Genomic DNA, 24,736 nt, shown 5'->3' with positions numbered 1-24,736 from the left:
GGGGATCCCCAGGAGAGGGAGGCCCTATCCTCACAAGTAAAGAAACTTCAGAGGGCAATTTACGCATTCGAAAAGAGACTCCAAGATACACTTTGAATCAAGAGGAATTAAAGTAACCAGGTCAAATAAATATGAACAAAGATTAAGAATTTGAAAGTATATTTGAAAATAATCATTAATCTCAGTATTGGTTCAAAAGAACAAAGAGGACTATGATATGGAATCTCTGTGAAGGGTTCATGCTGCAGTTCAAGGAGGTCCAACCGTGAGGAACTTTTGTTAGCTGGGTTAGTAATTTCACAACGGATCGTGGAAGGGCTGATTTCAGCATCACCAGCATACTTACAAGTCACCACAAGCTGCAAATACACCAAGCCCCACACTCCCCAGCTCCCTCACGTGCCTCACTGCACGTGTCACCTTCTGACGTACTGTGGTTTACTTTACTGTGCTCCTGGTTTATGGAGCATCTGTCCCCATCTGAACAGAAGTCCCATAAGGAAGGGATTCACTGCCGTATCCTCAGGCCCCAAAGCAGGGCCTGGCACATAGTAGGCCCTCCATATTTGTTTAAAGAAGGAATAAATGCCATTTCCCTCTCTTTGCTCAGAGCTATGAGTGCTTTGGCATCCTCTGCCTGCAAAACACTTTGGCCAACCGCTTCTCTAATGCCTAGTGATGGCTATACAGCTAACTAGACTCAATCCCAGGGAGGGCAGGGGGTAAGGAGAGAAAGCTGGAGGGAAGAGATATTTGGGGTCCTTAGGGTTGGTTTTGCAGGCAGGAAGAAGGAGGGCTGCAAGGAGAGGCCCCCACGGCCAGCACTCACTCCTCTGCACCCGCACTGCCACTGGGCAGTGATGAGATGCTTCTGAGCCCACCGCCCCTTCTGGGCCAGCCAACCTGAGGCAGAGGCCGCCCATATTTGCTCTCTGTATCCCTCCAACGGGCTTGACCCAAGGCCTGGCCCCTAAATGTGTGCTGTCTGGGTGGGGAGTGAATGAAAGCCAGATCCCTAGAGACCACCACTCCTGCCCCACCTCACTCAAATGCACCTGACGGCACCAGCAAGGCAATCCAGAATTCAGAGAATGGCACTTTATTTTAAGACTTGATTTTTTTGCCATGATTTTCTACTGATTCCTCCATGATGGTGTCGTCTTCTTCCACAGTGACCAGGACCTTCTTGCCCACCAGACTGAAGATGTCTTCAGGAGGGTAGCCTTTGGGCTCACCCACCTTCACAGTGAGCATGTCCAGTGTTAGAATGGTGCCCTCCGGAATTTTCACTTTGGCCACCACAGACTTGCCCAGCTGTGGATAAAATTAAGACTCAGTGCCAGCCTCACAGAAATAGTTAGCGCACGTTGCTTTATCCCCAAGGTCCCTGATCAGTTTTCTTGCACAAGTTTACCTGGATAGCAGGGACTCTGTTTTCCCCCTTCAGTGCCTAGAACAGTATCTCACACACAGCAGGGACTCGGCCAGTGTAGGGTGGACTCAGAGACTCAGAGGAGGGGCCTTTATAATAAAGGACTCAGGTTATGTAGCCAAAGAGAGCCAGATCCGAATCCCAGGCAGCTGGGTACAAGCTGTGGCTGAGTTTCTCTGTAAAATGGGAAATAACAGTGTCTCTACCCTGTCAGATGACTACAAGGATTCGTGATAATAATGTATGTAACCTACCTGGAACATAGACTGCTCTCGGTAAATAAAAATTATGATTGCTTTTATCATCGTCCAGTTCAGCATCGCATTTTAAACATGGGGAAACGGAGGTCCATGGAGGGCAGGTAAGCTGGCCAAGGTTGCGAGGAGCCAAGGTGAGAACCTGGGGTTCCTGACTCCTGGCTCACTGCTCGAGGGACACAAACCTTGTGTCCTCCTTGCTCAGTACAGTAGCAGTACAGAGGGCACACAGACGCTGAGTATGGAAGGGGGCTTCTTAGGAAGAGGCAGATAGGCTGGGCAGGTGAGGGGAATGAAGGAGACCTGAAGCTCATGACCAGTGTTTCTAGGTCTTGTCCATAGATGCTTTCAACAAAGTATCTAGTCCAATACTCTGCATCTTCCAGGTAAGGGCCAAGGAATCAGTTCTGGAATTTATGCCAGGACAAAAGGTCTGTCGGCAGATGATTATCAGATCCTGCATCCTCTGGTACCTCACTGTTTGCCCAGGGAGCCAGGAAGCTCAGAACCAAATTAAGTGCTCAACTGCTATAACTCATTACAGTTTCTGGGCCAATTCTCTCCCCTTTTCTTGTATAAGGTAGTTTGTTTCTTTTTACTGTTATTTTAATTTCTTGGTGTATATGCATCTTTAATTTGAGGGCAGCAAGTAGGCCCCACTGGGATAAAAGAGCACTCCTCTAGCAGGCCTGGTGTTAGATCTTTGTTTCGGCCCAGACAGCTTGCAGCGTTTGAGGAGTGTCTGCTTCCCTGGCAGCCCCGGGACGCCTGGCTCTAGACTCAGAGGCTGAGCCAGGTATAGGCCATGGCTTCTGGGAAGTCCAGATAGTCAGTGTGCCAGGCAGGGTTCGCGGGCCTCCCCGTCCCCTCTGTCTTAAGGTTAACGCTGCACAGCTCAAACTGCTCCTGAGGGAACGTTTGCGTCATCCCCCACCAACCCTGTGACAAGCCCCACCCCCATCCATCCAATGCCTCCCATGCTTAGGGACGCCTTGACATATCACAGGCCCTCCTCCCACTGCCTCACGGGGCCCCTCTGCCTGGATATCCCTCAAGGATTACCTACTCCACGGGACCCCAGACTTGACCTACCCGTGTGCCTCATGAGGGGCCCCAGATACCACCCCCTCTTTACCCAGGGTCTGGAGCACTGGGGCCAGAGGCTTCAGAGACTTAATGGAAAACTGTAATATGATGCCAGGGAACCAGAGAAACAGCTGAAGTTCCTTAAATAACCAGTTACTCCTGCTGCTAATATGAACCCCCAAAAATTCATAGGCTCTGAGCGACATCCCTGCATCATTCCACTGGCCTGGCCTCAGGTAGGGCTGGTACCAACTACCTCTCGGGTAAGTGCATGCAGCCCCTCTCAACAGTGGCGCCCGGCAGGACAGAAGAACCCACCTTTTCGTTGCAGGCCATCTCACAGGGCAGCAGCTGCTTGGTCGGGGAGCCCAGAGCCCTCTCCACGAGGCGCACGGACCGCACTAGCTCGGCCAGCTCCCCAGGCTCCAGCGAGGCCGAGTGGTCACTCCCCTTCCAGGTCTTGTCCAAAGTTATGTGACGCTCCAAGACCTTGGCCCCCAGAGCCACTGCAGCCACAGATACCACTATACCTGTTTCATGCCCAGAATACCCTATGGGAATGTCAGGAAAGAGCTTCTGATATTCCTTTAAAATAGAAAAAGGGAGGAAAAAAAAGTTAAATAGTGTGGTACTTTCTGCATACGTTCCAGAGTCAGGCAGATCTGAGTTTGAGGCCCAGTAAGCTCCAGGCAGCCTCCGAGGCTCTCTGAGTCTCTCCTTCCCAGGGATAGCAGTACCTGGTGGGAGCTGCTATGAACCTGTGGAGGGCACTCAGCACACTGTAAATGCTCAAAAATAATGGCTGCTGTTATCAGGAACACATCTGAAGAATGTTTCACACTGCGCAAACCACGAAGAATAAGAACTATAACCGAATGCCTAAACCCATTCAAAAAGCATCTTTCACATTTAATTAGCCTGAGCTGCTGAAAGCAAGTAGGCTATATGCACAAATATCACCATCAATAATATATACAGCCCAATCTCAATCCTTTGGTGGGAATGCTAAATAATTAATTAATTGGTTATCTATAATTCACTGGATGTGACGAAAGACATTCTGAGTGGAGTGAGCCTTGTCAGTGAGGGTGACCAGAAAGCTTAAGCACAGCAGAAAGACCCAGATGGGAATTAATAGAAGATAAGGATGGCTAAGTGGCAAAGGCCTTGAAAACCAGGCTTAAGGGTGTGTGATGGACAAAATGCAGGTTTCTAGGTCAGAGGACTCACCCTGCTGTGACAGGGGTGGGCTGGGCCTGGGGGGCAGGCTGGCAATTTAACTCTGATGGTGCCCTGCTCTAAAGAGAGGATGTGAGCATACCTCAGGTGGGGATGGAAGGGATATGGGGACCACACTTCACAAAGGAAGAAAACTGAGGAAAATATTTGGCGTCAGACACATTAAATTGTTAATTATGGTAATCTCTGTGGGATGGGATTACAGAGGATGTTCACTTTGTACGTTATATATTTCAGGGCTGAGTTTTTTTTTTAAACCATGTTTAAATTTAAAAAACATGATTTAGAGATGAGCTAGAAATGGAGAAAAGACTACAGAACTGGGAGGGACAGAAACTTTAGTTAAAAAGAGAGTAGTGTCATTTCAAAAAAGGTTAATTTCTTTTTTTAAGTTAAACATGAAGACTCTTTAGAAAAATGTATAAGAGCTTATATAATCATGGGGGGAAAAAAAAACCCAGAATGTCATATACGGTAATGAAAGAAAAATACAAAAGGGAAACTGGTTAATTGCAGTATCAGGATTGTGTGTGTGTATATATTTAGAATTCCACTACTCTTACTATAATGTTTTTTGTACGATAATTACACACCTATATATTTCCAATTAATTATGTTTCAGGAGCTACCAGGAGGAATTGATAGAGATGGCCCGAGACAATAAGAGACAAAGAATTCTACTCCAGCTTTGCCACCAGGATGCTGTGAGATCTCAGGCCAAGTAAGGACTGGACCTCGTCACCTGTAAACCGACTGAAGTGGAACAGACAGAATGCTGGGAGAGAGAAAGCTCTCTCAAGGTTGTCACTGTAACAACTCTGACCCTCAAGGATACTCAGAATCAGAGAGCTAGGAAAAGCCAGAAGTTTCAAGAAGGTCTCCTACAACTCAATATCAAGAAAAACGGATTTCTGTACACCAGTGTTCATATCTGCATTATTCACAACAGCCAAAAGGTGGAACCATCCCAAAATGGTTTTGTTGTGTTACCATCACCACCATCCATCTCCAGGACTTTTTCATCATCTCAGAGTCAAACTCTATACTCATTAACACTAAATGCCCATTTCTCCCTCCCCCATTGACAAACAAAATGGGTATTTTGTTTGTCAATATGGAGAAAAATGGTGTATTTGTACACCAATGTTCATATCAGCATTATTCACAATAGCCAAAATGTGGAACCATGCCAAATGTCCATCAGCAGATGACTGGATAAACAAAATGTGGTACATACATACAATGGAATATTATTCAGCCTTAAAAAGGAATGAAATGCTAACACATGCTACAACATGGATGAACCCTGAAGACATTATGCTAAGTGAGAGCAGACACACAGAAGGACAAGTACTGTATGATTCCATTTATTTGAGATACCTAGAGTAGTCAAATTCATAGAGACAAAATAGAATGCTGGCTGCCAGGGGCTCGGGGAGGGGGAAATGGGCAGTTAGTATTTAATGAGTACAGAGTTTGAGATGAAAAAGTCCTGGCGACGGATGGTGGCGATGGTAGCACAACAATGTGAAAGTACTTAATGCCACTGAACTGGACACCAAAAAATGGTTAAGATGGTAAATCATGTATATTTTACAAAAACCCACAACTCACTAAGAAAGCCAGCGATTCACAGAAGAGGGACCACTGATGGCCAATACACACAGGTAAAGAAAATGTATATGGACAATTATGAAGACTCCCCCTTAAATTTTATAATGAGAGAAATTAAGGTTGGTTTTAAGAAAACGTAATTTGTAATCTTTAGAATGTATCTGACTCCTTAACTGCATAGTTGATTCTAATTTGATTCTGCAACAGCAAGATCGTCAAAGGACGTTCGAATACGAAGCAAGTCAAGACTGGTTAGAATTTGGGCTGCATCTTCCCCACAGCAAATGGCCCAATCAGACAAGGGCCCTCCCTTGGGCTCACCGAGATGACGCACAGGTTGACGTCCTCGGGCTGGAGCGGGTACGCACTGGTGCACTGGAGGAAGCAGAAGTTGGGGTTGAGGGGCTTCACAATCTGATAGACTTGCTTCATGGTGTCCATGGACTGCATCCCACTGGAGATGACCATTGGGCGGCCTGAGGGACCCAACACCAACACCATCATCACTTTCTTTTTAGGGGTTCTGACTCTCCCTTAAGCACACCCCTGCTGTTGGTTTCATCATTCTACTGAATCCCGCAAACATCTCTTAAGCACTGTGCCAGCCACAGTGGGGGAACAGAGGTGAGCCTGGTGGGTTCCTGTCCTCAACCACGGGAAATGTAGACTCCCCTCACCCCCACCCATAACATTATTGTTCAGCAAAGTGAACCCAACTGAGGAATTTCACACTCTTTAGAGAAAGATGAGCATCTCATTGGATTAAGAGGTTGCACAGTGTGGTAGGGTGAGCACTGCCCCAGATTCAAGAGTGTTGAGGCCTGGGGCGGCCAACGTCCTAGCTGTGTGGTCTCACATGCCTCGTCAGTGAAGTAAGTAGAAAGCATCATCATCATATGACCTGCTTCAGTCCCAGGATTCTCATGAGGATCAAATGAGATCACTCATGTTGTAAAACCACTTTACAAACTGTGATGTGCGGAGGTTGGATATTATACCTACAGAATACTTCTCAAAGTCAGCTTCCTCTAAGAAGTTTTACACATACTGTCATATCCTTAATTTTATATAAATATTTTCTTAGAAATTAAAAATAATTTTAATTTAAAAACTCTTTAAAAAACTGTCTTATTTTTCATTCCTTTCAAGTCAGCACATGAAAAAGTGGGAGTATAGGCTGAAAAATGGAAAATCTGGAAAATCTGTCTTCAGGAGACTCCTTTAGTGGGTTATTACTAGCTGGGTAAAAACAGGAAGGTCTGGACTCAGATTGTATGACAAAAATTAAACACTCACCTTTTTTGGCTGTCTTTTCCAGATAAGGGAAGTTGTTAGTGTCCCCAGATCCAACTTTGAAAAATGGAACATTCAGTTCATGCAGAAACTCAACTGCCATCTACAAAAATCCAAGAGGGAGCTCCTTTTCACCACTGTTCAAAATCACTGTCCTCAAGACAGGCGAGGAGCCACATATGAAGAGAAAAACCCCTCTTTGCCCAGCAAGAGGGACTCTCTCAACAACATGAAAGCAGACACAGATTTGTTATCAGTCATGTCATTCAAATTCAAACATTCCGTCATTCATACCCACCCATCCATTTGTCCAACAAACATTGTGTGCTGGCACACACTGGCTACGTACGAGAAACTGGAAAAGAATCGGAACCCTGGCCAGACCTTCCTTCCCCAGGGGCCTGGAGCCCCAGTAAACAAACGAAAAAGGGTCATGACCTAATCTTGACCCAGAAAAGCAGGCAGTGAGCAAGTGAAAGTCCCTCAAAGGCCTTATCCTTTCCTCAGGACCGAACAGCCGGAAAAGAGGCCATTTCAATCCTTGCCAGAAATAGAAAAAGTGGAGCGTTTGATGGCCTAGCCCTGATACACTGATCCACAGCTGGCAGGGCCCGTCAAACCCAAGCCCTTTCAGACCTCAAACTATGCTGCCCACAGAAAAAAAGAACCTCAGTCACTTTTTTGGACACAACATCACTGTTTGAGGTTACCTCTCTAGGGCCCTTCACCATCCTTATCTGGGATTCATCAATAACACTCAGGAAATTGGCAAATGTCAGCAAATGCTTGCTGAAGGAACCAGTGGACCACAAGTTTTAAGAGTAAAATCTCAATTTGCTGTAAAATTACAATTTTACATTACTATTACTGTTTTCATTACTATTTTTTTTAATTGAAGTTGAAAATCAGAAGTAGGGCGAATCAATGTCTTGGAACGTTTCCCAATATCTAAGTTCCATCTATCTTAAAATGTTGGCTGAGTCTCAGAAGTAAGTTTGGAAGACTTGATTAGCTAGGTCAGTGCTTCTCACGCTTCATTACGGGCACACGAACCTGCCATGGATCTTGCCCAAATGAAGTGCAAATTCTGATTCTGTTGGTCTAGAGTGGGGCCTGAGAGTCTGCATTTCTTGTAAGTTCCTGGGTAACACTGCTGTTACTGCTCCGTGAATCATACTCTGAGTAGCAAGTAGCAAGGTTACCAGCATGAAAATCCAAAGGGCTCGGGGGTGTTAAGGAACAATATGAGAAGGTAATTCTGCTAGCAGGTTCTTTAAATCAACCCACTACTGCCTGAGCTTCCTTCCATCTTCCCAGCAGGTGATGAGCTACTCCAATCATTGGTCTCACTCAGAGAATCACTTTCCTCATATGTTAATCCTCTAATAATGTAGGGGTTAGAGCTGCTGGTGATTCATACAGAGTGACCAACCAGCCAGTGAACAGTTCAAAGGCAGAAGGCAACCCCCTCGGTCTAAGAGACACCTCTCAGGATGGCCCAGGCGCCACTCCCCTCCAAGGTGCTAAGCCACCACTGCCTTCCCCCCCTCTGCTTTATGTCTTCCTCGTCTCTCTCTTCCCTTCCACAGTTTTCTATGTCACTCTCTCCTGTGTACGTATCTCTCACACTGTTAACCAGCCCTAAGATGGATCTGAAAAACATTTGTTTTTAATATATTTCTTGAACAAAGTCTAATGTTCCCACCCTTCTCACTCTATCTGGCAGATGAAGAGTGTTTTCTATTTTAAGAGGGAAAACCCTATGCTAAGTTTTCGTCTGTAAAATGCTCTATTTGTGAGAGCATGGCTCATGATGAAAAAGTCCCCCAGGGCATCAAGAGATGGATGAGCCCACTCAGGAGAGGTGCAGAGCGCGCAGGGGCAAGGAGGGGCCAAATGCAGAAAACACACTTTGCAAAAGCTTACCTACACTACTGTAGAGCCCAGGGAACTCTACTCAATGCTCTGTGGTGACCTAAATGAGAAGGAAATCCAAAAAAGGGGATATATGTATATGTACAGCTGATTCACTTTGCTGTACAGTATAAACTAACGCAATATTGTAAAGCAACTACACTGAAATAAAAAATTTTTAAAAAGCTTACCTACACTGACTGTAAAATCTGCATGGAGCTCTACAATTTTCAAGTGAGGAAAAGGGGAAATTCCTGCCAGAGGAGAAAGGTGCATCTAGTTTTGCAGCCCTCCTGGGGAGCCAGCCCCATCTAGTGGCCATTTAGAAAACTGCCATTTTGTCAATCCTTGGTCCAGGAAGATCCTACATGCCACGGAGCAACTAAGCCCAGGCGCCACAACTACTGAGCCTGTGCTCTAGAGCCCTCGAGCCACAACTACTGAGCTCGCATGCCACAACTACTGAAGCCCACGCACCTAGAGCCCGTGCTCCGCAACAAGAGAAACCACCACAATGAGAAGCCTGCACACCTCAGCAAAGAGTAGCCCCTGCTCGCTGCAACTATAGAAAGCTCGCGCACAGCAACAAAGCCCCAATGCAGCCAAAAATTAATAAAATTTTAAAAATAAATAGAGAAAGCATTCTTTAAACATTAAAAAATAGAAAACTGCCATTTTGGATTAATCTCTGCAAACGGTGCCAACTTCAGTAGTAATCTGGAAAATGCTAGCCTTCCATCCTGAGGCAATATTACTGTGTCCAGGGCCCCTCAGGCTAGGTCAGCGCCAGTGGCTGCCTTCTCTCTGTGGACTCCCTGGCTTCCTCTAGCCCTGCCCACGCTGCTGTCTGTCCTCCTTCCATCTAGGGGTACAATGCAGCCAGACAGTCTCACAACTTCTCCCTCCCACCCCACACATCACAAAGGCTTTCTGAGTCTGTTTGAAAGGAACTCAACTGAGTATGACCCTCCCTGGGCATCCAACTGGGTTAAACACACAGAAAACGGTCCCACCAGCAAACTGGTTTGAGTAAAATGCTGCATTGTCAGACTCTCCCTTAGAGGGTCCCAGTAAATACAATTGTCTAGCTATTTTACAGTGTTTCCCACACTTATACTACTCAGAACCCTTATTTATTTGGGGAAGGGGCTTTGATTCTAAATTAATGAATTAATGAGGAACCCCCTTCCCACAATGTGTGCCCACAGAACCCCCTTTCCACATCATGTCCGATGAGAAGTTTGGGGCCCACTGATCTAAGGGGTAACAGAAACGACAGGAGTGGAGCTGGGATTTTTCTAGAGCTGCTTCCACTCCCCTTGGTTTCTGGATCCATGGTGATGAGCTGGGGAGAACAGGGGGTGCTGGAGAGCTGCCCAGGGTGAGGAAATGATGAGGGGGGAAGCACGGAGCCATAAAGGCTGGGCCTGCCCTCAGCCCGGTGGCCCTGTCAGAGTGCACCACGACGTAGGCAGGGGGTGCCCTGTGGCAGAGGTGGTGGAGGAAAGGGCACCGTGGAGGCAGGCGCTGGGAGGGCAGGGCAGCTCCTCCGGAATGGGTCTCCAGGGGCCACCTCTATGTCACGGCTCCCATTTGCTTTCTCAACAGAACCCTCTATTTTGACCAAAGACACTCTACTCATTTCAGTTGAGTTCCACATGCCTCCGTGCAGTTTTGACCGTGTGCCCTGGCAGTTTTCTTGGTCTTCACAAAGTTTGTTCCACCATGCCTTAACCTTTCCTCAGCACACAAAGAATGCCCTAGGACAGCACACAGAGTGGAGAAAATCGGCACTCAATAAATGCTTACTGTCCATGAGGAAGTTTGGGTGGGTAAATACTCAGAGATACTTGCCAGGTAAACATAGAACAAGGAACCAACCCACCTCCAACAGCCGGGTAGACAGGACTTGCTGGTTCCGCAAAGGGACCTGGCCGGCAAAGCAAATTAACTCTTGCAAAGGCTCTTAAGAATGCATTTCTCCTTACTGCCTATGCCCAGGTCAGTCAGGAGACTACTGGGGAACAAACGGCATCCTTAGGAGAGAGGAGCCTCCCTGCCCGGTTAGTGTGAAGCAGAGAAAAGGGTTCTAAGCAACAGAACAGCTGTCATTCAGTGGGTGCAGATCTTGCACCTCCTAGACTCACCTCACTGGGTCCTCACTGCAGCCTCTGGGGTGGGCATCTTAATTACCCCGTTTTTACAGATTGGACACGTGTGGCTCAAAGAGGCTACATGACCAGCCCAAGCCCACCGATCAAGTGCTAGTACCAGGACCTGAACTCAGAGGGTGGCCCCAGAGCACGCGTTTATACGCCAAAGAGAAGTGCTTCCTGGGAAACCAAGAGGGAACCTGCGGAGAGTCAGCCCCAGCTACCAACACCCAGCCAGGCTCCTCTCCTTCTCCCACCTGCTCCTGATTCCCACCTCGAAGCCACCGGGGAGTGAAAGACCTAAAGAAGTGACTTCTTGAGCAGATGCAAGGAGATGCACCCCCTTCAGAGTCCACATCCGGGAGCTCTGGTGCCTGGAAACGTGGACTGAACAGGAAAGTTCTCATCCCAGATCCAAGTCACCTTAGTGACACTATCTCTGATTCTATGCTGGCTCAGGACAACAGAGCAGGGAGAGCCTTTGGATAGCAGCTTGTTCACACACAAAAGGAAATGGAGGCCCAGAGCAGGGAAGGGACTCTTCCAAGCTCACACTGAGATGAACTCAGAACAGAGCAAGGCAAGGACCTGGATGTCCTGATCCTCTGCCCAGGCTGTTTCCTGAACTGTAACTAACATCGCTAAACGCTGGCTGTGTGCTGCGCTTTACATGGGTGATCACATTTAATCCTCGTAACAACCCTACGAGATGGGTTCAGCTGAAGAAACAGAAGCACAAAGAAGGTAAATAACCTCCACCTGGACTCACCAGGAATGACAGGCAAAACCATATTCAAGGGCTTCCCTGGTGGCGCAGTGGTTGAGAATCCGCCTGCCAATGCAGGGGACACGGGTTCGTGCCCTGGTCTGGGAAGATCCCACATGCCGCAGAGCGGCTGGGCCCGTGAGCCATGGCCGCTGAGCCTGCGCGTCCGGAGCCTGTGCTCCACAACGGGAGAGGCCACAACAGTGAGAGGCCCGCATACCACACACACAAAAAATAAATAAATAAATAAATAAAAAACATATTCAAACTCAAAATGTGACCCCAGAGTCTGTACACTTAACCACGGGCCCATCCAGCAAGAGTCTGCGCTAGAGAGCACTCTTAGTACTGAGGACTCTACTGAGTTTCTGTTTATGCAGGTTCTACCTATTCATACTTACTGAATTAAAATATGGTAAGGGACTTTCCTGGTGGCGCAGTGGTTAAGAACCCACCTGCCAATGCAGGGGACATGGGTTCGAGCCCTGGTCCGGGAAGATCCCACATGCTGCGAAGCAACTAAGCCCGTGCACCACAACTACTGAGCCTGCACTCTAGACCCGTGAGCCACAACTACTGAAGCCTGTGCACCTAGAGCCCGTGCTCTGCAACAAGAGAAGCCACCGCAATGAGAAGCCCACGTGCAGCAACGAAGACCCAACACAACCAAAAAAAAAGAAAAAAAATTTTTTTAACTGAGGATTTTTTTTTTAGATTTTAAACTTTTTATTTTGAGATAATTATAGCTTCACATGCAGCTGTAAGAAATAATATAGAAAGAACCTATGTACACTTTACAGTTCCCCCCAATGGTAACATCTTGCAAAACTACAGTGTAATATCACAACTGGGAGGGTAAGGTTGATAGAGCCCACCGATCTCATTCAGATTTCACCATTTTCACATGTACCCATCTGAGTGTGCTCGTATCTAATTCTCTGCAATTTTACCACGTGCCCAGACTCACGCGGACCACTACCACAGTCCGATACGGAGTTATGCCACCACTACAAGGCTCCCTTCGTGTTACCCTTCTATAGCCACATCAACCTCCAAGCCCTCCCCTCCCTAAGTCCTGATGACCACTAATCTGCTCTCCAGCTCTATAATTGTTATTCCGAGAATGTTAAATAAGCAGAGCCCTACGGTATGCAGCCTTCTGAGAGAAGCTTTTTCACTCAGCACAATATCCCTGAGATCCATCCAAGCTGTGTCAGCTATCAGTTTTCACTCCTTTTTATTGCTGAGTAGTATTCCGTGGTGTGGATACGCTACAGTTTATTTAATGATTCATCCCCTAAAGAAAGTTTGGGTTCTAGTTTGGGGCTACCACAAATAAAGTTGCTATGGACACTCATATACAGATTTTTGGGTGAACATAGGTTTTCATTTCTTTGGGGATAAATTACCAAATGACAACTGGTGGGTCACATGATGAGCACCTCTAGTTTTATAAGAAAGTACCAGTACACTTCAAGTGGGTGAATTGTACAGTATGTAAATTATATCTTGATAAAGTTGTTTTTAAAAAAAGAAAGAATTTTCTAGAATGTACCGTTCTACATTCCCACCAGCAATGCATGAGAAGTCCCTTTTCTCTGCATCCTTGCCACAATTTGGTGTTATCATCACTTTTTTTTTTTTTAAGATTTAATTTTATTTATTTTTGGCTATGTTGGGTCTTCGTTGCTGCGCGTGGGCTTTCTCTAGTTGTGGCGAGCGGGGGCTACTCTTGGTTGCGGTGCTCTGGCTTCTCCTTGCGGTGGCTTCTCTTGCTGTCTAGGTGCACATGGGCTTCAGTAGTTGTGGCATGCAGGCTCGGTAGTTGTGGCTCGCGGGCTCTAGAGCGCAGGCTCAGTAGTTGTGGCGCATGGGCTTAGTTGCTCCGCGGCATGTGGGATCTTCCCAGACCAAGGCTCGAACCCGTGTCCCCTGCATTGGCAGGCGGATTCTTAACCACTGCGCCACCAGGGAAGTCCACTTCTGGGTATTTTTAATTCACCCCCTTGCCCTTTACCTATGAGGAAACAGGCCCAAGAGATGCAAGAAGAGTATAGTATGGTCGGGAGGGCAGGCTCTGGAGTCGCCTAGGTTGTAATCAGCCTCTGCTGATCAACAGCTACTGACAGCTAACCCGCTCCGTGCTCTAGCGTCTTCATCTGTAAAGTGGGAATAATAACTGTCCTATCTCAAGGGGTTGTTAAGAGGAGTAAATGAGCTGATACATTTAAAATACCTAGCACAGAACCTGGCAGATCATAAACACTCAAGAAACGTTGAAGATTCTTACTTTTAATCACTCAGCTAGTTAATAGCAAGACCAGAAAAAAACACCCAAGTCTTTCAGATCCCAAAGCCCACAATCTTTTTTGTCTAACATTTTTGATTTACAGATCCTTTAAGGATCTGATAAAAGCCATCAGCCCTCTCTTTTGCTTGGCTCGCTTATTTACTTATTCACTCAACAAACATCTCCCGAGCACCTACTACGTGCCAGGCACTGGGGATGCTGTGGGGTTAACAGCCTGGTGGAAAGGAGCAATAGTTAGCAGTAATTACGGAAGTAAAGAAAACCGGGAGACAGGACTTCCCTGGTGGGGCAGTCGTTGGGAGTCTGCCAGCCAATGCAGGGGACATGGGTTCGAGCCCTGGTCCGGGAAGATCCCACATGCCGCGGAGCAACTAAGCCCATGTGCCCCAACTACTGAGCCTGTACTCTGGAGCCTGCGAGCCACAACTACTGAAGCCCGTGAGCCTGGAGCCCGCGCTCTGCAACAAGAGAAGCCACCGCAATGAGAACGAAGGGTAGCCCCTGCTCACCACAACCAGAGAAAGCCCACACGCAGCAACGAAGACCCAATGCGGCCAAAAATAAATTAATTAATTAATTTAAAAAAAAAAGAAAACCAGGAGAACACAACAGAAGGAGGGGCCTGAACCCAGCAGGGGCACAGGAAGAATTTCCTAAGGAGGTACTATTTAAGATGGGATCAGAAAAATGCCCAGTAACCACTTCAGATAGGTTTTCCTAAAAATATGTCCCCTTTTCCCCAGGGCATCTCTTGGGCCCAAAGACTCTCCAGCCACCAACATCGAGAGTGGTGAAGAGCAGGGGGGAAGCCCAAAGGCTCTCCTGAGCTTTGGGAAGCCACACGCACCCGGACGGACGGCCAGGTGGCAGCTGAGGGACCGCAGAAAGCACACTGTACTAGGCGTCAGATCTGCCCTCAAGACCCATTTCCCAGCTGTGTGACACTACAAACTTCCTGGCCCCTCTGAGTCTCCATTTCTTCATCTGCAAAATGGGACATAGTAGGGATAAGATATATTACTGTAAGTGGGCTACGGAACTGAAGCCTGGACTTGTCAAGTTTCACACAGACACCTAGGTTCTCTGCTTCCCCCCCCCTTTTTTAAACTACCAATGGTTTAGGCTAGAGTTACGTTTCTTTTGACTCAATTTACAGACATATCTTAGGGTTGGAATAGTGACACAAAAGGTCAGAGGCCTAGAGAAGGAACTGGGCTCTCTTCAAATATTCTAGTTGACTAAAAGAATCCTAAGTGTTTCAGGAGCCTTTAAAATGTTGTTTCATCTAATGATCCATTACTGCAAAGGAAACAATTCAAAACACAGAAAGAAGATGGTCATCTCAGCATTATTTATAAGCACAAAAAACTGAAAGTAAAAACATAACCTCATGTTGAAACATAAAGAAATGGTTACATACATTATAAATCCTCAAAAGAAATACTACACCGCCATTAATAACTTTCAGCACAAGATATGGAGAGCTACATGTCAATTATATCTCAAAGCTGAGAAAAAAAAAAAAGATATGGGTAAAAGCTGTAGATAATGTTAACTGGGAAAAGCATACACGGAACTAAACATTCACAACTATAACAACTAGGCAATAAAATATGCATATAAAACAACTTCAGGAGGAAGTATATAAAGAGAGCTGCCAGGGGCTTCCCTGGTGGCGCAGTGGTTAAGAAACTGCCTGCCAATGCAGGGAACATGGGTTCCAGCCCTGGTCTGGGAAGATCCCACATGCCACGGAGCAACTAAGCCCGTGCGCCACAACTACTGAGCCTGCGCTCTAGAGCCCTCGAGCCACAACTACTGAGCCCGTGTGCCACAACTACTGAAGCCCGCGTGCCTAGAACCAGCGCTCCACAACAAGAGAAGCCACCGCAATGTGAAGACTGTGCGCCGCAACAAGAGTAGCCCCCACTCGCCGCAACTAGAGAAAGCCCGCCCGCGGCAACAAAGACCCAACGCAGCCAAAAATAAATAAATAAATAAATTGATTTTAAAAAAAGAAAAGAGCTGCCATATAGAGATTATGGGTCAGTTTTTCTCCCTTTTTTCTGTTTTCTAAACTTTCTGTGACATTGTATAACACTGTATAATTTTTATAATTAAAAAAAATTTTATATTTGAAAAAAGAGCACGTAAAGGAGTCTTGAGGCAGGTCACAGAGCAGATGGGACCCAAGACCTGGCACCAGCTGGGCTCTTCCAGTATGTCAGCATGGCCATCCTGTGTGCTACTGCCTTCTGAATGATGCAATGCCACCTCACCCAGATAAGCCACGGCCACTCAGCAAGGGGAGGACTCCTGTCAGAACTGAGGTTTCCGGAGTCCAGGCCACTTTCCACTGGGAGAAAACTGGCCCAATGGGGCATCTCCCACAGGCTTGAGGGACTCTGGGGTTCCAGGGTGGCTGGCCCCTACTCCCGGAGACAGCCTGCTTTGAAAACTATGGTTCTCTGCGTCACTGGACCTCTGATCCCCCTGGCCTCCTGTTTAGTTGGGCATTTATCTTGTTAATGCTATGGGGAACTCTAGGTCCAGAAAGCACAAAAAAGTCTAAAGTGAGCAAGGGCCACAGCTGGCTCTAAGCCAAAGCCACAGGGCTACCTGATGTCCCCTAGGTCTGCTAAAATGGCAAATAACAGCGTGGCAGAGGGCTCACCTCATCCATGCCGGAGGCAGTGAAGAAGATGCCAACCTCCTCGGCATATTTCTGCAGCTCCTTGTACTGGGCGTGGCTGAATTCCAGATGGCGTTTGTGCTCCCCGTAGGTCTTCCCCCAGGAATGCTTCGAAGTATACGGCCTCTCCAAGGCTTTCCGATTAAACTTATACTCCAGCTCACTCTTCTGGAACTTGGCACAGTCAGCGCCACACTCCTGCAACACACATTAGGGCTCCTTTAATGACCCGGCACAGATTCTGAGAGACACGAGAAGTGTTGGGGCAACTGCTATGAAATTATTATCTTTAAAAATAACATCGGGGGCTTTCCTGGTGGCGCAGTGGTTGAGAGTCCGCCTGCCGATGCAGGGGACACGGGTTCGTGCCCCGGTCTGGGAAGATCCCACATGCCGCGGAGCGGCTGGGCCCGTGAGCCATGGCCGCTGAGCCTGCACGTCCACTCCGCAACGGGAGAGGCCACAACAATGAGAGGCCCGCATACCGCAAAAAAAATAAAAATAAAAAAAAAAACATCAATTGACAGACGCATTAAGAACTCCCAAAGGAGAGAAACAGGAAAAACAAGGAAGTCTCAAAGGAATAAAAGGGTGGGGATGGGGGTTCTGCTCTACTTTTCCCTCTTAAAATGTAAAAAAAAAAAGGGGGGGGGGGCTGGGCTTCCCTGGTGGCGCAGTGGTTGAGAGTCCACCTGCCGATGCAGGGGACGCGGGTTCGTGCCCCGGTCTGGGAGGATCCCACGTGCTGCGGAGCGGCTGGGCCCGTGAGCCATGGCCGCTGAGCCTGCGCGTCCGGAGCCTGTGCTCCGCAGCGGGAGAGGCCGCAATGGTGAGAGGCCCGCGTACCGCAAAAAAAAAAAAAAAAACCCACAAAAAAACTCTCCCGAAAGTAGGCATAGAGGGAACTTAACCTCAACATAATAAAGGCTGTATATGACAACCCCACAGCCAACATTGTTCTCAATGGTGAAACACTGAAACCATGTCCACTAAGATCAGGTACAAGACAAGGTTGCCCACTCTCACCACTCTTATTCAACATAGTTTTGGAAGTTTTAGCCACAGCACTCAGAGAAGAAAAAGAAATAAAAGGAATCCAAATTGGAAAAGAAGAAATAAAACTGTCACTGTTTGCAGATGACATGATACTATACATAGAGGATCCCAAAGATGCTACCAGAAAACTACTAGAGCTAATCAGTGAATTTGGTAGAGTAGCAGGATACAAAATTAATGCACAGAAATCTCTTGTATTCCTATACACTAATGATGAAAAATCTGAAAGAGAAATTAAGGAAACACTTCAATTTACCATTGCAACAAAAAGAATTAAATACCTAGGTATAAACCTACCTAAGGACACAAAAGACCTGTATGCAGTAAACTATAAGACACTGATGAAAGAAGTTAAAGATGATACAAACAGATGGAGAGATATATCATGTTCTTGGATTGGAAGAGTCAACATTGTGAAAATGACTATACTACCCAAAGCAATCTACAGATTCAATGCAATTTCTATCAAACTACCAATGGCATTTTTCACAGAACTAGAACAAAAAATTTCACAATTTGAATGGAAACACAAAAGACCCCGAATAGCCAAAGCAATCTTGAGAAAGAAAAACAGAGCTGGAGGAATCAGGCTCCCTGACTTCAGACTATACTACAGAGCTACAGTAATCAAGATAATATAGTACTGGCACAAAAACAGAAATATAGATCAATTGAACAGGATAGAAAGCCCAGAGATAAACCCATACACATATGGTCACCTTATCTTTGATAAAACAGGAAAGAATATACAGTGGAGAAAAGACAGCTTCTTCAATAAGTGGTGCTGGGAAAACTGGACAGCTACATGTAAAAGAATGAAATTAGAACACTCCCTAATTCCATACACAAAAATAAACTCAAAATAGATTAAAAACCTAAATGTAAGGCCAGACACTATAAAACTCTTAGAGGAAAACATAGGCAGAACACTCTATTACATATATCACAGGAAGATCCTTTTTGACCCACCTCTTAGAGAAATGAAAATAAAAACAAATAAACGTATGGGACCTAATGAAACTTAAAAGCTTTTGTACAGCAAAGGAAACCATAAACAAGATGAAAAGACAACCCTCAGAATGGGAGAAAATATCTGCAAATGAAGCAACTGACAAAGGATTAATCTCCAAAATTTACAAGCAGCTCATGCAGCTCAATATCAAAAAAACAAACCCAATCCAAAAATGGGCAGAAGACCTAAATAGACATTTCTCCAAAGAAGATATACAGATTGCCAAGAAACACATGAAAGAATGCTCAACATCATTAATCATTAGAGAAATGCAAATCAAAACTACAATGAGGTATCACCTCACACCAGTCAGAATGGCCATCATCCAAAAATCTAGAAACAATAAATGCTGGAGAGGGTGTGGAGAAAAGGGAACCCTCTTACACTGTTGGTGGGAATGTAAATTGATACAGCCACTATGGAGAACAGTATGGAGGTTCCTTAGAAAACTAAAAATAGAACTACCATACGACCCAGCGATCCCACTACTGGGCATATACCCTGAGAAAACCATAATTCAAAAAGAGTCATGTACCACAATGTTCATTGCAGCTCTATTTACAATAGCCAGGACATGGAAGCAACCTATGTGTCCATCAACAGATGAATGCATAAAGAAGATGTGGCACATATATACAATGGAATATTACTCAGCCATAAAAAGAAACGAAATTGAGTTATTTGTAGTGAGGTGGATGGACCTAGAGACTGTCATACAGAGTGAAGCAAGTCAGAAAGAGAAAAACAGATACCGTATGCTAACACATATATACGGAGTATAAAAAAAAAATTGGTTCTGAAGAACCTGGGGCAGGACGGGAATAAAGACACAGACATAGAGAATGGACTTGAGGACATGGGGAGGGGGAAGGGTAAGCTGGGACGAAGTGAGAGAGTGCTGTGGACCTATATACACTACCAAATGTAAATAGCTAGTGGGAAGCAGCCGCATAGCACAGGGAGATCAGCTCGGTGCTTTGTGACCACCTAGGGGGGTGGGATAGGGAGGGTGGGAGGGAGACGCAAGAGGGAGGAGATATGGGGATATATGTTTATGTATAGCTGATTCACTTTGTTATACAGCAGAAACTAACACAGGATTGTAAAGCAATTATACTCCAATAAAGATGTTAAAAAAAAAAAGCCCCCAGATAGTTAAGATGCATGTTTCAGGAAAAACTTAAATGACCCCAGATTCTTGCATTTTCCCATACATAGAAAAGCACTAAAATCATTAACTTGAGATATCTGTTCTTTGTGATTAGCTGTACTTTTTTACCAAGACTCATGCTTGATTACATGTATTTTGTAGCCAAAAAATCCATATATATACTGGCTCCTCCCCTACCTCTTTGGAGCAGTTTCTCAGATCTACTGAGAGACTGTATCCTGGGCTATAGTCCTCACTATAAAACTTAGCTCACAACTCTTCTGTTGCGCATTTTTATTTTGGTCAACAATTGAAAGAACTGCCAATTAAAGAAGGTCACTTGCCACCTGGTTCTACAAGAATTCAGTCACTAGCCACTGCAGTTGCTGACCTTCAACATATCCTGAAAGTAATTCAGGGTAGAGATCAGGAATGAGGCTCTCTGTGCTCCAGGAAAACTGGCAGAACAGGCCTTTAGACAGTGAAGTATTTGTAGGAGAAATTTTTTATGAACCTGGATTCCTGAATCTTCCCACACTTAGAAAAGCACTAAAACCATTAACTAAGATATCTGTTCCTCATGACTAGCAGCAACCTTCCACAGAGATGTGTGCTTGATTACAGGCTCCCTTCATCAAAATCACATATATACTTACCTCCCTCCTCACCTCTAAAGAACGGTTTCTCAGAGGCTGTCTCCCTGGTTATAGTCCTCAGTATGACACTGAATAAAATCAACTCACAGCTCTTATACTGTGCGTTTTTTTTCCAAGTTGACAGAACTCAACTTTTAATATTGTAAACAGATTTGGTACATGAACAAGCCAGCTTGTATGTAATATACTCTGGATAACTAAACTTGTGACTCCATTTGGCAAGAAAAAAAATCCTAAAATATAAGGATTTCAAAAGATTCCATTGCTTTAAGTTTAAAAATAAAGATACATACATATTATAAAACAAGTGAAACTGAAGCCTAGAGAGGAAAAGACCAAGATTATCCAGCTGCCCAAGATTATTCAGCTAGTAAATGGTATCATGACTCCAGTCCAGCGCTCTTTCCACTATAACACAACCTCAAACTCTTCATTCTCCTCCCCCGGGGAATACTATCCTTCACAATTAAAACAGGAAGAAGAAAAGAACCACTATAACTTTGTTTCTATGGCTTCACTATTTCTAGGTATTTTTACAACTTCAGCATTCAGAGTGGACACCTCCAAAATAAGGTTGTTTCCTAAATTAAGAGCCGAAGTCTCCCCCTAGAAAACAATGTTACAGTACAAAGGCTGGAGCCCTGTGTCTAACAGCAAAGCTCTGAAATACATGAATTACTAGTTGTGGGCCCTCAGACAAGTCACTGAAATTCTCTGAGCCTTTAAAATGAGACCAACAGCATCTATTCCACTGTGTTGTTGTAGGAATTAAATGAGATGGTGCATTTAAAGCACTTGGCCCAGTAAGCGTTCAAAAATGTTAGCAATTGTTACTCTTTAAAGGTATTTTATTTTTTAGATTCCATAAGTGATAACATAGAGTATTTGTTTTTCTCTGACTTATTTCACTAAGCATAATATCCTCCAAGTCCACCCACCACATTGTTGTAAATGGCAGAATTTCATTCTTTTTTATGCTTGAATAATATTCCATTGTGTATATCAACCACATCTTCTTTATCCATTCGTCTGTTGAGGGACACTTAGGTTGCAAATAGACTCAAGGATCTAGAGAACAAACTAATGGTTACAAGTGGGGAGAAGTAAGGGGGAGAGGTAAGATAGGAGTGGGGGATTAAGAAGCACCATCTACTATGTATAAAATAAACAACAAGGATGTATTGTACAGCACAGGGAAATATAGCCATTATTTTGCAGTAACTTTAAATGGAGTATAATCTATAAAAATATTGAATCACTATGTTGTACACCTGAAACCAATGTTATTGCAAATCAATTATACTTCAATGAAAAAGTAAATAAAATTTAAAAATAAAAGTATTTTTATGATTCAGTAGGCGTCCATAAAAGCAGAGTTAGTCCTGGAGTAACAGAAAACCTAATCATGAATGACTGAGTGAATAGCACTGACTGAAGGGAAGTGAAAGGAAAAAAGATGGAGTGAGCTCTCGCTAAACCAAGGAATCACAGCGCAGACTTATGGTGGGGCCCGGGGTCACAATGAAGAACATGACAGGCCTCCCCTTCAGAGGGCTCACAGTCTAACAGAGAGAGAAGTTTAAACAGACAGTGGCAATACAATTCGATGGGAACAATTACAGGAGCCCAGCTTTGCAGGGAGGGATTGGAGAAAGTATCCAGAGAGGGAGCATAGATGTTCATTAACATCATATCACTAATAACCAACATGTATTGAGTCCTATTTGCCAAGTACTGTACTAAGAGCTTTACACGAGTTATCTCATTTAATCCTCACAACTCTATGAGGTAGTTAAGTACAAGGAATGGCAGGTGAGAGAGACAACAGCAATTTTCAGGAACTTCCTGGAAGTAATTCACTGTCGCTGAAAGATGTCAGAGATAAAAAAAAAAAAAAAAAAAAGGCAAGAAGGGGCCAGGTCATTAAGGTCTTGAAGGCTTTATTAAAGGGTCTCGACTCTACCCGCGGGCAGTGGGAAGCCACTGAAGGTGCCAGGTGGCTGATCAAATCTGTGTTTCAGAAAGATCATTCTGCCACCAGAAGGGAGCGAGAGAGGTGGGAGTAAGGGGGGCGGGGGCAGATGCAGTAATGCAAACAAATCAGGATGGTGGCGGAGGGATGAAGAGGATTCGAAACGTTTGGAAATGGATTCGGCGAGCTGGACGGCAGGCCGGATGCAGGGCAACGAGAGGCAGAGGAAGGATGGCCCCAGCTCTGCGCAGCCCTGCCCCACCCCTGCCCAGGCCGGTCTTCCCCAGGCCCCGCCTCCCGCTCGGCGCCCGGGTACTCTAGACAGTCCCCTCACCTTGGCCATGCGGATCATGCGCTTGGCCACGTCCAGGTCGCCCTGGTGGTTCTGGCCGATCTCGGCAATGATGAAGCATGGGTGCTGCCCGCCCACCCAGCGCCCGGGACACAGCTCCAGCTCCAGCGGCATGGCAGCGGCTCGCGCTTCCGCGCCACACCACCCGTCACAGTGCCGCCGCCGCCGCCGCCTTGGTCGTTTCGGTCAGCACCCCAGCCGAGCCCACACGCCGGCCTCGCCACGTCAGCCCGCGGCCACCGCGCAGCCAATCCTCGAGCGCCGCCTCGCTCCAGACAGCCAATCAGGTCAGGGGGCGGAGCGACCCTCTAGGGGAGAGGTGCGGCGGGAAGAGGAAGCCCAGTGAACTTCTCGGGAGCTGGGCTTGCGGCTCACAGCCGGAGGCGTGCGTGACCTCTGGCGGCCGGGGGTCCCTGCGTTCACCCATGAGCAGACATTCCCCGAAGGAGGCTGACGGCTGGGTGCCTTCGGCGTGGAGAGAGTGCGCGCCCTACAGTGTAATGGAAAAAACGGATTCTGGAGTTAGAATTACAGAGCTGGTTCGAGCCCAGCCCATGCCACTAACCAGCTCTTGATCCTGAATACCTTAGTCTTTCTCAGTTTTATTTTCCTTTTTCTCTGAAATGGGAAGATTATAAAGACCCCACCTCTTAAGGTTCGTGAGATGATGTATAGAACGCCCTAATCACAGTACTTGGCCTGTAGTAAGCTTTCAATAAGTGGTTGCCAGTCCTATTATACGAGAGGCAACAAGTTCAAAAAGTTCACTGAGGGCTTCCCTGGTGGCGCAGTGGTTGAGAGTCCGCCTGCCGATGCAGGGGACGCAGGTTCGTGCCCCGGTCCGGGAAGATCCCACATGCCGCGGAGCGGCTGGGCCCGTGAGCCATGGCCGCTGAGCCTGCGCGTCCGGAGCCTGTGCTCCGCAACGTGAGAGGCCACAACAGTGAGAGGCCCGCGAACCGCAAAAAAAAAAAAAAAAAGTTCACTGACTTGTCCAAAGCCACCCAGAAAGCCGTGGTGTAGCTGGGATTAGGACTCTGGACTGCCTCCTAGCCTAGGGCTCTTGCAATACACTATACTGGGTTACAGACAAAGCTGAGAAATAAGAACCAGTTTGAAGGAAGAAATAACACTTGATTCCCAGCTTGACTTTCAGAAATAATGAGCAAAGTAACAATAACAGAAAGGAAAGGAGGAGGCACTTCTGGGTGGAAGGGAGAGGGGTAGGTTTGGGACACGCTGGTGTAAATATGCAGGTGAAACTGCCCACCAGGCAGGAGGAGAGGCAGGTCTGAAGCTCAGAGTGGAGGTCTGGGCTGGAGAGAGAGATGCGGGAGCCATTTTGAGGAAAGCCTGAGGATGGGTTTGACTCCTGAAGGACAGAGTGTGCAGAGGGATTAGCAGTGGAGAGGTGAGCCTTGTGCAGCCGTCCTGGAAGGACAGAGAACCAGGGTGTGTCCTGAGGAGAGACCCACAGATTCGAAGGCCCAGAGCAGTGCAGGAGAATGAGGAGCCAGAACGTGGGGGGAACATGGGGGCAGGGGGACCACTGGAGACAGCAGATTTGGTGGTGAAATGGATTTGGTGGCCAAAGGAAGATGAAGAAACACCGGAGGCGAAAATAGACTTTTCCTTGGAAAAGTTCAGTTGTTAAAAACAGACGGAAAATGGACCATGGGCTAGAGGGGGGTCCCAAAGTTGAGCGGTCCTGAAGAAGTGCAAGTTTGGAGGCCAGAAGGAAGCAACCAAAGGACAAGGAGATTGCAGCAGTGTTCATTCGT

General features: G+C 46.3%; 2 protein-coding genes across 2 annotated transcripts in view; one reads left to right on the top strand and one right to left on the bottom strand.

Moving 5' to 3' along the window:
* Positions 1-1,194, top strand: part of TRIM14 (tripartite motif containing 14) — a 28,764-nt gene extending 27,570 nt beyond the window's left edge. The window contains 1 exon segment of the mRNA XM_082623172.1: positions 1,173-1,194. The gene's annotated coding sequence lies outside the window, so the exon portion shown is untranslated.
* NANS (N-acetylneuraminate synthase) lies at positions 1,084-23,165 on the bottom strand. Its single transcript, XM_082623039.1, has 6 exons — positions 22,938-23,165; positions 16,740-16,955; positions 6,925-7,024; positions 5,950-6,104; positions 3,094-3,360; positions 1,084-1,314 (listed from the first exon to the last, which is right to left on the bottom strand). The coding sequence occupies exons 1-6, from the start codon at positions 23,067-23,069 to the stop codon at positions 1,105-1,107; spliced, it is 1,080 nt and encodes a 359-aa protein (XP_082479165.1). The 5' UTR covers positions 23,070-23,165; the 3' UTR covers positions 1,084-1,104.
* Between the last annotated feature and the right edge of the window lie 1,571 nt (positions 23,166-24,736).

This window comes from Mesoplodon mirus (assembly GCF_964341445.2).
Source record: "Mesoplodon mirus genome assembly, chromosome: 1".
NCBI classification, from domain to species: Eukaryota; Metazoa; Chordata; class Mammalia; order Artiodactyla; family Ziphiidae; genus Mesoplodon; species Mesoplodon mirus.
This window is presented reverse-complemented; position numbering and strand designations above follow the sequence as displayed.

Coding starts and splice junctions, on each gene's coding strand:
- NANS (XM_082623039.1), bottom strand. CDS start 23,069: ATGCCGCTGGAGCTGGAGCTGTGTCCCGGGCGCTGGGTGGGCGGGCAG. Junction 16,956..22,937: donor GCATGATCCGCATGGCCAAG/GTGAGGGGACTG, acceptor TGTGTGTTGCAG/GAGTGTGGCGCTGACTGTGC. Junction 6,105..6,924: donor GGAAAAGACAGCCAAAAAAG/GTGAGTGTTTAA, acceptor TGGGTCCCTCAG/GCCGCCCAATGGTCATCTCC.